The 14,007-nt window shown below is 43.6% G+C and overlaps 1 protein-coding gene across 5 annotated transcripts in view; it reads left to right on the forward strand.

Annotated features, from left to right (window-relative positions):
• The window catches only part of LOC1276282 (protein encore), a 68,294-nt gene that overhangs the window by 35,596 nt on the left and 18,691 nt on the right, over window positions 1–14,007 (forward strand). For 4 of the 5 annotated variants that reach the window (XM_061641328.1, XM_061641330.1, XM_061641331.1 and 1 more), the window contains exon 2: window positions 4,091–4,854. The exons of the other annotated variant lie outside the window; for it this stretch is intronic. In XM_061641328.1, coding sequence (XP_061497312.1) covers window positions 4,375–4,854 — 480 coding nt within the window. In that variant the 5' untranslated portion in view covers window positions 4,091–4,374. The remainder of the gene's footprint in view (window positions 1–4,090; window positions 4,855–14,007) is intronic. 5 annotated transcript variants of the gene reach the window in all.

Below are 14,007 nucleotides of genomic sequence, written 5' to 3' on the forward strand. Positions count from 1 at the left end.
ATTTTCAACTCTGCTGTTTAGGAGTGAAAATGTGTCCTTGCGGGAGAGAACATTTTATTTGTGTTCTTGTGCGTCTTGCGGATGGAAAAGTTTTCGTCGAAAGACGATGGTACTTGGGCTGCCTGGGAAAGTGGGAAAAGTTTAGTCCTCCAAGAAGGAAGCCACTCGGACGTGTATAATCTCAAGAAATATGAAGCACTACAGTGGTTTTGAGTTTTATACTACAGTGTTTGAGTCAGGTTTAGTGTTCGGAAGAGATTATCACACCATTTGAAGTCTTATTTGTCGCTAAAAAAGAGAACTGCGACAAGAAGAAATAAAACCACGGTTTTAAACCACTGGCCATTTGCATGTTCCGTTTTCGAATTCCTAGAACTTGATCATCCAATTGGTTCCCACTTCCCGGGCACACAACACAATCGATACGGTTTCCTTGAGCCAAGCTTACTTACAAACCGCATCGAAAAACCCGCCGCACGAGGTCGCTGCAGGTTCGCTGGTGGCTTCACCTACTTGCCTTTCCGGCTTCACCGACAGATTCTCAAGAACGGCGAACGAGGCCAAACATACACGGCCATTTGAATTGGACATATTTATGGTTCACCGCAGCAATGTGTGTTTGTTGGTGGCAAGGGGTCTGTGCTCAGGCTTCATCATAATCTCGTGCGAGCGCCCCTCGTTCCCGGACGGATCGAACTGCATTTTCTGGTGTACGCCCCCTGCACTCACACATTCTCGAGTGATTTTGCGGTAGAAATTCACTCTCTTCACCGTTTGCGTTTCACTGGCTAATAAATAGTTCACCGGGAACGGAGTTTGCCTGGCTCGGTCCGACCCGCCGCCGCCGCCGCGGTCCGTGGGAAATCCTTGAAGGCGAAACTTTGTGCTCGAGCGCAGGGTAAGGTTGGGATATTGGGTGTCGAAACGGAGCCGAGGGAGTAGTAGCTGCATGGCGGGACATTCTGCCTCATCGCATCCAACCGTCGCGCGCTGCCTCGCTCCGAGTGGCTCGTGTGTCGACCGTGTCTTAACCTTGGCAAGGCCAGCAGAGGGAAATTTATGCACGCTAGTTTCGTATCCTCCGTCGCTCTGCTGCTCATTTGCGGAACAGTACTGACACACGCTCGCTCCTTTTTACGGCTCAGTAAACAAACCGGAAGCAGTGTGTGCGCCTGTGTGTGTGTGTGTGTCGATTGCTTTGTGTAGATGGCATGTACGGAGTAAGAAAAACTAGTTAGAAAAGTTGATGTGCCATACGGTGGGCAGGGAAGTAGCGGCAGGCTCTGTTTGTTCAGCATACTTTCCGGAGCCTGCAGTGCAAGCAAGGGAGGAGAGAACTGTGGCACCAAAAACCCACAAAATCATTTTCTCTCCATCCATCTGGGGGGGGGGGGGGGGGGGGGGGGGGGAGATAGGATTAAAGCGGCAAGGCAAACTCTAGCATTTGCTAAGCGCCTGGATCAACGATTACGCAGGCACTGGGGCATCGTTTTGAAAAGACACTTAGAGCTGCTACTACATCCGGTCGTTTCTAGTTTCGCTCGCGCTCGGCTTCCCTTTTCCATACCGTACCGCAGGGCCGAAAAATCGAGAATCGAGAGACAAGCCTCTCCTAACACCACCACCTGTATTAGCACGAACGAAGCGAACGCAGACGTGTGGATGGAAGAAAGCTTCAGCGAGGCGATACTGGCGCATAAAATCGTTTTAGCAACAGCAGCAGCAGCAGCAGTCTCAAGATGCAAAGCGTGTTGTGAGGGGGTGGAATGGTGGATGGGTGCTTACGGAAGTTATAATCCTTCTTATCCTCTCTTTTCCTTTATAGCCCGCCAAGCGCGCTTCGTCTTACACTCTAAGGTATCGCACTCAATCTCTTTGCCGAATGGGATACCATAAAGCAGGCAGTCCTGGTGGTAGGGGACAGAAGCTTCGAATAAAGCTACCACCTTCGAAGAAGTCGACGAAGAGACATACAGGCCCAGCATAAGCACACAGCGAGCCGGAAGTGTGGTTGCTTAGCGCAGTTGATAACGTATTCTAACCGAGTTTCCGTGCCATCCGTGTGCATGGGTAGGAAGTGGGAATGGATATAAAGAACAGAGAGGTGAAAGGTGAAAAGGGAGAAGCGAATAAGACCCATAGATCTACTACATTTGAATCGGGGATGGCAGAAATGAGTGTATGCTTCCTGTTTAATTATATGGTTCCTTGGAACCGGCGTGGAGTCGGGAATGGGAGCTGAGGATATCAATTTACGATCTATTTATCGATACTCAATTAGCTCGAGAAACCGAAGATTGTTCCTCTCGAATGACCCAATTTGTTCCAAGAAGAGCTTATGGTAATTATCGGAAAAAATATTGACAGAGATATCATTTATACTAAAAACTACGGGGATAGTTTATTTCGCATTGTTACATGTTTAGTTTCTTCTTCCTAACACTGTTTTTTTGGTAAGATACTAAGACACGAACATTCTATCGAAAGCGGATGCAATATACAGGTGGAGTTCTAGCTCTTCTCATAAGGCTTGAACTGGCAATTGAATTGTATGTTTTGCGTTGTTTTAGCACTTGAAATAAGTTCTGAACAGTTATAGAACACGATATTCGATAATAGGACTATGCATCGAAACAAATCGAAGGAGATTGCATGATTTGTAACTACATTCGAAAACTTACACAACACTCCAATTATCAAACCACTTTTCCACTTGGGTTCTATCGCTAGGCATCGGTTCATATGAGATGTATGACCCTGTCCGGTCATGTAGGAATCATCAGATATGCCCGTTCGGCTACAGAGATGTTCACTGTCGCGATAAGTTAAAACTTGGTTTTACTTTTCATCTGTCCCTAATCGAAACTTCTTGTAGCTCGACAAAATAGTTTTATGTGTGTTTCACGAAGATTTTTCCAAGGCACTAAACTACTATAATATAACGTTATGTGAAACGAAGATATTATAGAACGTCTGAATGATTTTTTTTGGTTGTATTATTAAATATTAATCATAATTCTCCAACATAATGGATCAAACTACTGTAGATAAGGCTCAATGAAAGTAATTTATCTTCGTAGAATATCTCTCTAAACATTAATTACTCAAATATTGACACGTTACTAATATGACATGTACCAAACATCACTAAACACAGATTACTGCACATTTTGGGCATAATGTAACGTATTATTCCGCTGCACCTCGGTGTTTTGTTTGCATAAATTTGAAGTTGTATCGTAAATGGCTGAGACCTAACACACGTATATTAACCTACGCATTTGTAAGCTGCACTGAAGCACTATATACCGCTGCACCAAAATCCGTATCACCGCCAATGCTGCTTTCGCTAACGTCCGCGCCCTATAGTAACGGAGCGTACATCGTAAACGTAACTGCACGCCTGCAACTATGCACCATGGTTTGAATTACGACTTAGCAAACTGAATAGAGAGAGAGACTTTAGCACATGGCAAAATCGAACGAGAAATTCAACCGTTTTCTTGCTTTCCTGTTTTCTCACAATGCTCATTAATTTTATTTTAGTATCAAAAGGTAGGGACAGTCTAGTTACGTTTGGGGAAGGTCTTCACACCGCTAGACTGCATTGCCAATTGACCTTTTTTCGTTCTTGTTTTCCGACATCCGGTTCCGGTGGGCGATGGGATGCGTCGTGTACGTGTGGATGTGTGTGTGCGTGTTTGATTTAGATGTTTTCTTTTAATTTATTCGCCATTCTCATTCTGCGGTCTAAATTTGCTCGTTTTTCTCTTTCTTTCTTTTCTCTTTCTCTCTTTTTCTCCCTCTCCTTCTCTCTCTCCATTATTTGCATATTCTGGCGTATCGTCGGACGGGGGAACGTACCCATGCTTCGTGTTATGTTTCTTGCTTCACATCCACTTGCACCTCGTATAAATATATACATATATGTGTGTGTGTGTGTAAATATATTTCGATGTGCCGCTGTTGAATACTGTACCCATGTGTGTTTCCATATATCCGCTCTGTGTATGTCTGTGTCGATGTGTGCTATCCGGATATGCACTTTCGCGCACCACCCGATAACGCGCACGGGCGCACGCGTTCGCAGACATTTTTCTTTCATTAACCAGTAAGAAAAGTTCGTCCAAGGGCGGCAAGCACAAGAAGAGCCGCAAGGGCAAGAAACCGGGCCTGGCGGTTGCACAGCCATTGCCGGCACCACCGTCCGTCACTGCAGCTGTTCCACCTTCACCACCCGCAGCACTTTCCTCTGCACCTTTCGCACGCGCATCGGCATCGCCGCCAAACGCGTCATTAGCCGCCACTTCGACACCGACGCCTCGGACGTCACCAGCGCCTGCAGCGGCAAGTGTCACGTCTCCGGGGCGGACGATGAGTACAGTGGCCGTTGCTGCCCAGCAGCATACCACTGAAAGCCGCACGCACAGCCTCGCCAACCTAGCCGAGCAGCAGCAGCAGCAGCAGCAGCAACAGTCCACCATTGGAAGCGCGTTTTCGGCAGAAAACGGACACTCTCCCGCTATGCCATGTGCGCCCTGCCCGAGCAGCCAAGCAGCAGGCGTGCGGTCAGCAGTTTCACCGGAATCGTCAGTTCCTTCAGGCTGTGACGGCGGGGGTGGAGCGGACACTGGCAGCAGCAACAGCAACAGCAGTAGTAGTAGCAGTAGTAGTAGTGGAAACGCCATGGCAAACGGCCAAACAGACACAAGCGCTCCATCGGGGAGCGCAGGAGGAGCTGATGGACAGCAGCAGCAGCAGATGCAGCAACAGCAAGGCGACTCCTCACAGCAGCAGCAGGATCAACCACCCATTTCCGGCCCCCGCCCTGCATCCGGCGGTCGACAGCAACGGGTATGTGTTACAGGGACAAGGGAGAAGCACTCATACTGCTTCACATCTCGTTCTCAGCGTTCGGTAGTGTTGCTTGCTTATCTGCTTTTGTGTAGAACGCTTTTTGTTTTACTTCTTTGTTTCTTACATTCAACACTCATAAAAAAACAAACGCCCCCTCTAGCGAACCCTCTCCACGGCGTGTAGGGGGTAATGAAACTTCTGCCGCCGAAAATACTGGTCGTGAAGAAAACCCATGATGCCCCGAACACGACAACGCTTCACATTTGAAAAGGGTTAATGATACGAGGGGAACCATCTGGCCGTGAGAGCTAGATCGTTCCGAAATGTTGTTCGAGCAGCAATAGCAGCAGCAGCAGCAGTAGCAGCAGCAGTAGTAGTAGACAGGATAACGATATTTTCCATTTTCATTTGTGTTTGTTTAGCCCTTTTTTAATTATTCCATTCTCTCGACTGTATTCGTGCCGTAGCTTTGTCGATGACGAGAGGCGGTTTTGTGGTGTGGAGGTTAATTTCGTTTTTTTTTAAATATTAGAACCCAATATTATCTAGTGGATCGTAATAAATTATAAAATTATTTTTTATATGTTTTTAAAATATTTTCGTAATTTGATATGCGAAATTAGTCAACTATTGCTAAATTAAATTATTGCTGCATACAATAGAATGTAAATAGTGTTGCATTATTGATGCTAGTAATTAGAGTTGGCTTGCTAAAACACATTGCTTTCAAGCACTTTCATCAACCGTATACGAAGCAAGTATTTACTTTAATTTCGTTAAATTAGATTATTTCCTTGTAGCCCTGTAGCCTGGTAAGAATATAATTAATTGTAAAAAAAATACCTTAAAGTTACTTTAGATTTTTTCTTTGTAGCCCTGTAGCCTGGTAAAAATATAATTAATTGTAAAACAAATACCCTAAAGTATTCAGTACATTACAATCATGTTATAAAAAATTAGCTATTAATCTGCACACGACCATGAAACTGTTTACGTTACCCTTCCTATTCAAATTGCCAATCGCGATTGCTCACTCCTGCAATTAGGCTAATGAGATAATAATATTCTATTTAATGTGGTTCATAAAACTGTTCCAAAATCGCGGCTCGCTGTTAATCACTTCTAGCAAAATCGCTGCTCACACGTTACAAATATACTGCCCCGAGGCCGTACAATCCGCGTCACGTGCATAACTGATACTTGAGAGATCAGAGTGTATTATATCGCTGCCCAGCTGCTGCAGCATCGATGAGTAATGGAGAATAATAGTGCGGCTTGTGTCTTCGTGCACCCGTCCGCCCTGCTGGCAACTGGCCAATTATGGCATTATAATTTAAGATCAAAGAAATTTTAGGGTTTTAAGAGATCGTTTGCATCTGTTGCTAAAAATGTGTTGCTCCATAAGCTTGCGGTGAGGCTGTTATGGAGGTAGGACATATTAATTGCTGTTTGGTTGTTTCCTTTTGAATGGCAATTGATGTTAGGACTGCAAAGCTGGAATGAATTTATAATCACTTAAAAGTGAGGGTTTGTTTTATGCTGATATGTTTTAAATGAGTTTCACACGATTTAAAGTGTGACAGGTGGACTGAAAAACCAAAAGTTTTCTTATCGGACACGCTGCATTGTTGAGAAGCTGGTACCACGCACCACAGACGTTAATCAGCACTTAGTAATTAAATTATGCTCTAATCTCATTTAGATAATTATTCAACTGCATACTAAACGTCCTCAAGCTCTAAAATATGGCTTACGGTTGGCAAAAAAAAAAACGGACACAACACCGACAGTCTCCGCAAGACACAGTTTGGAAAACTCCTCCCTGTCAGCTTTTTAATGCCGCTCCTTCGTCATGCGAATCTTATTACCATAATGAAGTGAGACAATAAGTTGCGTCAAAGTATGGGTCCCATACCACGCAAAGTCTTTGGCTTGGAAACGGAGAGCTTTTTTCTCCATCGATTCCAGCTTCCCCTCTCCCCCAAAAAAAGGAAGCACCAAAACGGTCAAAGCAGAATTATTTGTGAAGCGTAACAAATTAGCTTCGCACCAAGCGAGCGTACACACGCACACTGGGCAGAGGCAAGCTTATTAACTTTATAGGCCACGAAACACCTTTTAGAAACATTCTGGCACCTCCTTGTCGTGCGTTTCCTCGTTACGATGGCGATCGGGTCAGTGCAAAAGGCGGATTGTGTACAGCTCAAGCGAGAAAGGATGACGAGATGGGTTCGTGGATTTCCCGGTAACATTGTTTTGATTGGACAAACGCTTAGTGAAAGGGCAGGGTGGTTGAAAAACTCCATTTCCCGAGAGGTGACTTCTGTTCGGTGGGTGAGGCGTGAGGGCAAAATAACGATCAACTTCCCATTACCATGGGTTTTGCAAAAGGGTGTAAAAGAGAGAGAGAGAGAGAGAGTGAGAGAGAGAGAGAGAGTGAGAGAGAGAGAGAGAGAGAGAGAGAGAGAGAGAGAGAGAGAGAGAGAGTTAAATCAAACGATAGAAACAAAAAAAAAAGAAATGGAGGGAAAAGGTGAAACATTTTAACTAGATATTGGACCGTTAAAATTGAATTATACGATTTAAAAGTTCAACAAGGTTACCGTTCCGGGTCTGTTTCTGCAGCAGCCTAAACGCTTTCACACGCCAACTGGTTTTCCCTTCGTGGTTGTTGGCAGATGGGTGGGTATCGCTTTCAATCTTTTCAATCAAAGTTGAAATTATCTCACCCGTAAAATTCGATTCTCGCAAAGCCTACGAATTGTGCTGCGTGTTCGGTGAAAGTTTTTAGGGTTATGATTGGTTAACCATGCGGTGTTTCTGGCGCAGCTGCAAATTGCAGTGAGGGGTTTCAGAATATTTGCATAAAAGCCTTCTAATTTAGTTTTATTCGATCTGATGGATATTGGTGTTTCAAATTTGCAGATTTGGTGGTTTGTTTAACCAAATCATCAGTGTCAAATTTCGATTTCTAAGGAACTGTTGCTGTTATCTGGTTTGTTATGAGCAATGTTCTACTGATTAATGAATTACTGGAATTTCAATCCACCAGTGGTTGTTGGAATTTAAAAATCAGTAACTGTTTCATATGAATAAATTGTAATGACGTTTACATTAAAAATAGATTTTTCGGCTGGATGTAGAAACTAAATTAAGAGATAATTTCTTTCCATGAACATCCTTTGAAAGGTAATTATTCAAGTTTACTTGCACAGATAAATCTACGAAGCTGCGAGCTGCTTTTCGGCAGTTGTCATTCGCAAATTTCAAAATTTCGCAAATAAAACTGTTGAAGTAGAGCTTTTGCATCATGTTAGTTCAGAAAATTTGCATGGGACAAGACTGGGGGATGTTGAATTGCTTCGCGGACTAGGGTGTCATATCAAAATTCAGCCGAAATTCATCTAACATAGTCGCATTGAGTTTTGGCGTCATTGCTTGCCACTGCGAAGCCAGTGGACGCGATACTTGCTTCCTGATATGTATGCACATGTTTCCCAGGTACTATTTCATTGTTTGGCCAGTTGGATCGACCTCCCGGCTAAGCGAACGCAGCGAAGTGGTGTCATTCCCCTCAGTCTTCAACTCCAGCTTCCTTTGGAGCCTCAAGTCGCTCAGGGACGTCAGCCATTTGGAACAGGGCTTTCTTTCGATGCTCTAATTGTTGTGTAATAATAATGTCAAGATGTTGTAGATGCCGACGTGCACGAACTGCCACAAGGTGTCTGATTTAGACGCTACGAGGTGCCGTTCTTTAATTGAGCACGCTTCTGAATGAAGTTGCTGCACTTTTTTGGTCATCGCGGTTAGAGGTCGACTGATGGAAGTGTAAAATTTTGTCTGCTGACTCATGGGATATTCTTATTAAAAGAGCAATGAACATTTCTTTAGTGTGAGTGAAGATAAACCCATGAAACATGTTTGTCCATATTTTTCAATGCAAACGTTATCATAGAATTATTTAAACAAATGCGCCTTGCTGGTTATTTGAATGTCTTCAATGTATCTATTTATTTTACAAACGATTAAGCAGATACTGGAAAATACTAAACTAGCTGAATATTTACTCGATTCACGTGAAAAGTGTGTGCCAATTGCACCAGGATCTTCGTCTTTATTTGTATGTTGTTTGTGTCGCTCAACTTGATGTAAACCATATCGAAGTTCAAGTACACACACATACACACGGAACAAATGGTGCTACCGAGAGATCTGAAACTGTGTACGACTGAATATACAATCAAAATAAACGACCCAAACGTATGCATAATGTTAGACTTGGCATTGGAGAATTGTAAATGTGCCCGGTTGGTTTGGAAGATATTTCTCTAAAAATATACAATTCCTGCACTATTTGTTGTCCCGTCATGTAAAAGAAACTGGACTATTAAGCTTGTGAGACCTAACAGCGCTGTAAACTGGTGCATACGGAAGTATCCTAAGGATTGACGAAAAGAGTTCCATTAATAGATTTGTCCCTGTATAAAAAGCACCCTTTTTCATGCCTGGAAGGATATCCCTAAGCTTGTTTTCCTTTTTTATGATCATATGCATTCGCTGTTTCGGACACTCCTGAGGCAGGCCAAGACCGCAAAGCGGTTGTAGCGCCGGATAAGTAAGTAAAAGCATTCGCTGTACACCAAAAAAGGACAATATTTTCTTTCCACGTTATCAATATGACGAACGAAGATTAAATATGGTGAAGTCACCGCCTTCTCGAGCATCGTTCTCCCTGCAGCGAACGAGGGAAAAAATCCCCAAAAAACGATGAAAATGTGTGAAACGATACACTCGCGCACACTCCCACATAAAACGCACATGTTTTTAAGTCTTTTTTTTTTTGGCAAACAAAGAAACGGTGCGTTCGTTTGTGCGGGGTACGGGGTGGGTCGGCAATGCATAATGGAGCATTTATTTATAGGTCGAATGATTCTAAATTTATGATGAATTTACTTTACTGCTGGGGGAGAGCCCGTATCGTCCCTCGGGGGTGTTTAGAAAAGCGCACGCTTCTGCCACCCAAACCTCTCTCTCCTCTTGGTCATGTACGAAACAGAAGGAGAAGGAGAAAGCCAGGGCGAAAGCGTGTGTTTCTTGGTGCTGAGCCCTGTTCAGATGGGGGACGGTGATGGAAGCTTTTTGTTTGGTTTCGCCATTTCGACTTGTTTACGTTTGCGGAGTTCAAATTTGCGGAGCCTCTAGGGCTTGCCGGGCGGGCAGGTGCGAGATTGCACATTCACACGCGGCGCACAAAAACACAAACCACCCCCCCCCCCTCCGTACGCCAGGTTGTTACCCGATGGCTAAGCTAAGCGTCGTTTTCATTGTGGTAAATATAAACCCGAAGCGTGTTAAGTACCGCTACCGCTTGGGGAAGTGTGAGCAAGAAAGATACGAACGGCTTTTGGGAGCCGTATTGTTGTATTGTCCAAACGTATTGTTTGGAAGGTAAATCCTTATAACATTTATTACAATTTGTCTGAGTCTTTCATAAGCAAGGCGGGAACAGCATGCTACGAACAGTCGGAAGGCAATAATTGATTTAGCTGTAGAGTTTTGTACTCTGGCAGCGTTGAGCAGGATGTATACATCGCTTTCAGGAAAATTGGATCACTTTATACTTTGTCTACCTTTGCTCCGGAAAAATGTGCCGGCTAATGCTTCATTTAATATTTTTTAGACCATTCAAACCGTGTGACCTTTATAGTAGAATACATCAGAAAAAAGTACCATAAATAAGAGAACAGAGTTGTTCTAACTTCTGACGAACACATTATCCCATTTTTTTCAACAGAAAAACGTAGGGATTTGGATGTGTCGGCAGGAAAGGTGGATTTTTTTTTTGTTTTTTCCGATCATTTTTCTCATCAGCTTTTCCCACTCGTTTGTCCTTTGTATCCTTCTCTCTCTTTTTCTCTCTACCACGCAGACACACACACACACACTGACGCGGATACTTACGTTTACCTTTCCGTGCGCTTGTTTGTACGCCTTTGTACGCCATTTAGGCTAAAGATAGATTGCAATTTCGCCGCTGCCAAAAACTTGCCAAACGATCTTGAAACGGCGACAACGGACGGACGGACGGCATGGGGTTCCGCGCATCGGTCCGGCCAGCATCATATGCCCGTGTCAGCAAGCGTCGCCGCAAGTTTTCTTAATGTGATTACTCGCCATTTCACAACGGACAGTGGGAGGCAAGATGGGGCTGGGGAGCAAAGAAACTGGGTCGGGATGGGAAGGGTCGGGACGTGGCGATCCCGTTCTCGATATGCTCTTAACATTGCTGGCTTAGCGTCCCGGCAGATAAAGACCGTATCGAATGAGTAATGAGTACGGGAAAGGCAGGGTAAACATGGGCTGGCGGATGGCGGATGGTGAGAGTGAACAAAAAATGAAACAAAAACAAGAAAACGCACACTCACACAATCTTGGACAAACGAGAGGAAACGGAACGGGGATCGCAGGGGGGTTTTTGGCTTAATGTCGGTGACAACTGGTGCAGATGACGTCGCTCTGGTGGCGTAGTTTAGCCAAGCTACTTGGGCGGTGGGATGTGTTTCTTTTTTACTCTCGCTTGAACGTCACGTTGGTTTTTGTGCTTTTTTGTTTATTTGTTCTAGCGTTTTGAAGGCCGAAACGGTTGTTTGTTGAAAGTAGAAAAAAGAGAGTTTGTCGTCTGTCGTTTTTTGCATATAGCAATTCAAATGTAGCTTCAGATTGAATAAACCACGAAATCAATGGACGATGTTTTGTAGAAAGATTGAACTTTAATTGTTTATTTCTACAATGCCAGTACAAGGAAATGCAAGATTTGTCTCTATCTTAACTCCTATAACTAATAAACTTATTTATAGTTTTGTTAAGCAATAAAATTACCTGCTTGATTCCCGATAACCTTTCCTTTTTTTGAAATTTTGAAATGAACACGGTCGGAACCAAACGCACATATTAATGTCTAAAATTGGATATTAATAAACTATATGCAGAATTTATTAAAAAGAATCTCTAAAATAGTTCTATAAAAACAATCAATAACTACACAAGATTACCTGCTTAAAGCCGGAATATCAACATATCAACTTTTTGGAATTAAGTTAACTGGTCGTTTAAAACTATTTTAGCATTAAATAACTCGCCCATCCCCTTTTAATTAATTGTTGAGAAGAGCTGTAAAGGCCGGGGAACATTGCCCGTACTCGCTAGTGTAATTTCAATTTTTTTTGGCGGCGGCTGACCGACGCATTTTTCCAAACAATTTGGAGCCACTTCAGAAAATATGTAATTTTTTCATGTTTTTTTACTTACTTTGGACGAGAAAAGTTTTGTAAAAGGTAGATGTACATGTCTTGCACGCATTGCATCCATTGTCATGACAAAAAACGATGGAAAAACTACTTAATTTTGAGATCCGGCATGACCATTCCCTCGATGACCAAAAAAAGCTTCCACCAGCCGCCGCCAGATGCGCTATCGAAAATCGAAATTACATTAGCGAGTACGGACAGTGTCCACCGCCCTTACGATTTCCCTATTTTGTCCAATATTTAATCCATTTCATCTTCTATTTGGCGTAACGTCCTACGCGGACATGCCGGCCAATACAGGCTTTCGAGACTTAGTTCATTACCACGCAGCCGGATTAGTCAAGTCAATACTTGCTACGGGGGGACGGTCCGTTTGAGGCTTGAACCCATGGCGGGCATGTTATTGAGTCGTTCGAGTTGACGACTGTACCACGGGACCGCCCTCAATCCATTTCAATCCAGATCAAATAGGGTCAATAATTTCAGCTAGCTGAAAAGCATACGCTTTTAGGCCATAGACTGTGTGCCATATTATTTTTAAAAAAATCAACAACAAAAACATGCCTACAAAAATTAAATGAAAACAAACACAAATTACATTTCTGCCATGCGATGCGTGCTTAAATTGGCTTCCGGGCATTATAGGTTACTCTCATATGCACATTCAGCACACCGCTGGGGTACGTTCCCAATCCTACTCCAAACCAAACAGACCGTTATTGATGAACGGTCCGTGTTTCGTGATGAGTAACTAATTAAAATTTAAATTACATCACCAGCGCATACATATGGCCCCAAGGATCTGGTGCGGGGAGTACAATTACCCATATCGAGCGGATGGTGATTGTAGTTATGCGATGTTTGTTTTTTGTTCATTCTCCATGCTGTACAAGTGTACAGAATGTATTGATTACCCATTTCTCTTTTTGTCGATGATTTTTCCCGTCGTCCACAGGCTAATAGTGTTGAGTTTTTCCACATTCTCCAGTGGAGCACCACCGGTATCGTTGCACTCTTTTACGAGTCATCGTTTTGGAGTAAAAAAACCGGAGATAACCGTGACAGTACTAACAATGGAAAACTCATCACCATCCAACACTGTTTTTTTGCGGCCGTGTCGTGTGTCTCGTTGTGTGTGTGTTGCTGTGTTTAGATTAGTGTAGGCACGAAAGCAGGACATTTCTTTTGTTTCGAAGCGCCTCGCTTAAAGCGTTGCTCTTTATTGGTGGGTAATTACATTCCGCTGGCTGGCCCGGCTCCGGGGAAAACCATTTGACGCTCGCTCGTAATGCCTGCGTATCTTACTGTGCTACCACCGCTGGGCGGATAATGAAAGCGATACATGTGCAGTGTGTTTCTACCTCTTATTGGCACAACGATAAAGTCAGAGATGGGAATGAACACAATGCATCAAAGTGTATGCGGAAATGATGTTGTAGTAGTGTATTCATGTTGGACCTAATTTGTGACAACGGCTACTGTTGAGAGTTTTACACGTATTATTGTAATGTAAATGGTGAATGAATACTTGCTAGTAGGCCGGCCCCGTGGTACAGTCGTCAACTCATCCCGCTTAACAACATGCCCGTCATGGGTTCAAGCCTCAAATGGATCATGTCCTCATACGTAGGACTTGACTATATTGCTAAGGGCAGATCAATAAGACACTGAAAGCCAAGCCCACTAGTGGTACAGGCAAGCCTTGACCGACCATGGTTGTTGTGCCATAGAAGAAGAAGATACTTTCTAGTTTGAATTAGGGAAGTGTAATTTGGAGTGGAGTCGCTAATCCACTTTGACTTTGGGTTTATATCCTACTCCGAATCAAAACTAGATTTGAATC

This window comes from Anopheles gambiae, chromosome 2 (genome assembly GCF_943734735.2).
Source record: "Anopheles gambiae chromosome 2, idAnoGambNW_F1_1, whole genome shotgun sequence".
Taxonomy (NCBI): Eukaryota; Metazoa; Arthropoda; class Insecta; order Diptera; family Culicidae; genus Anopheles; species Anopheles gambiae.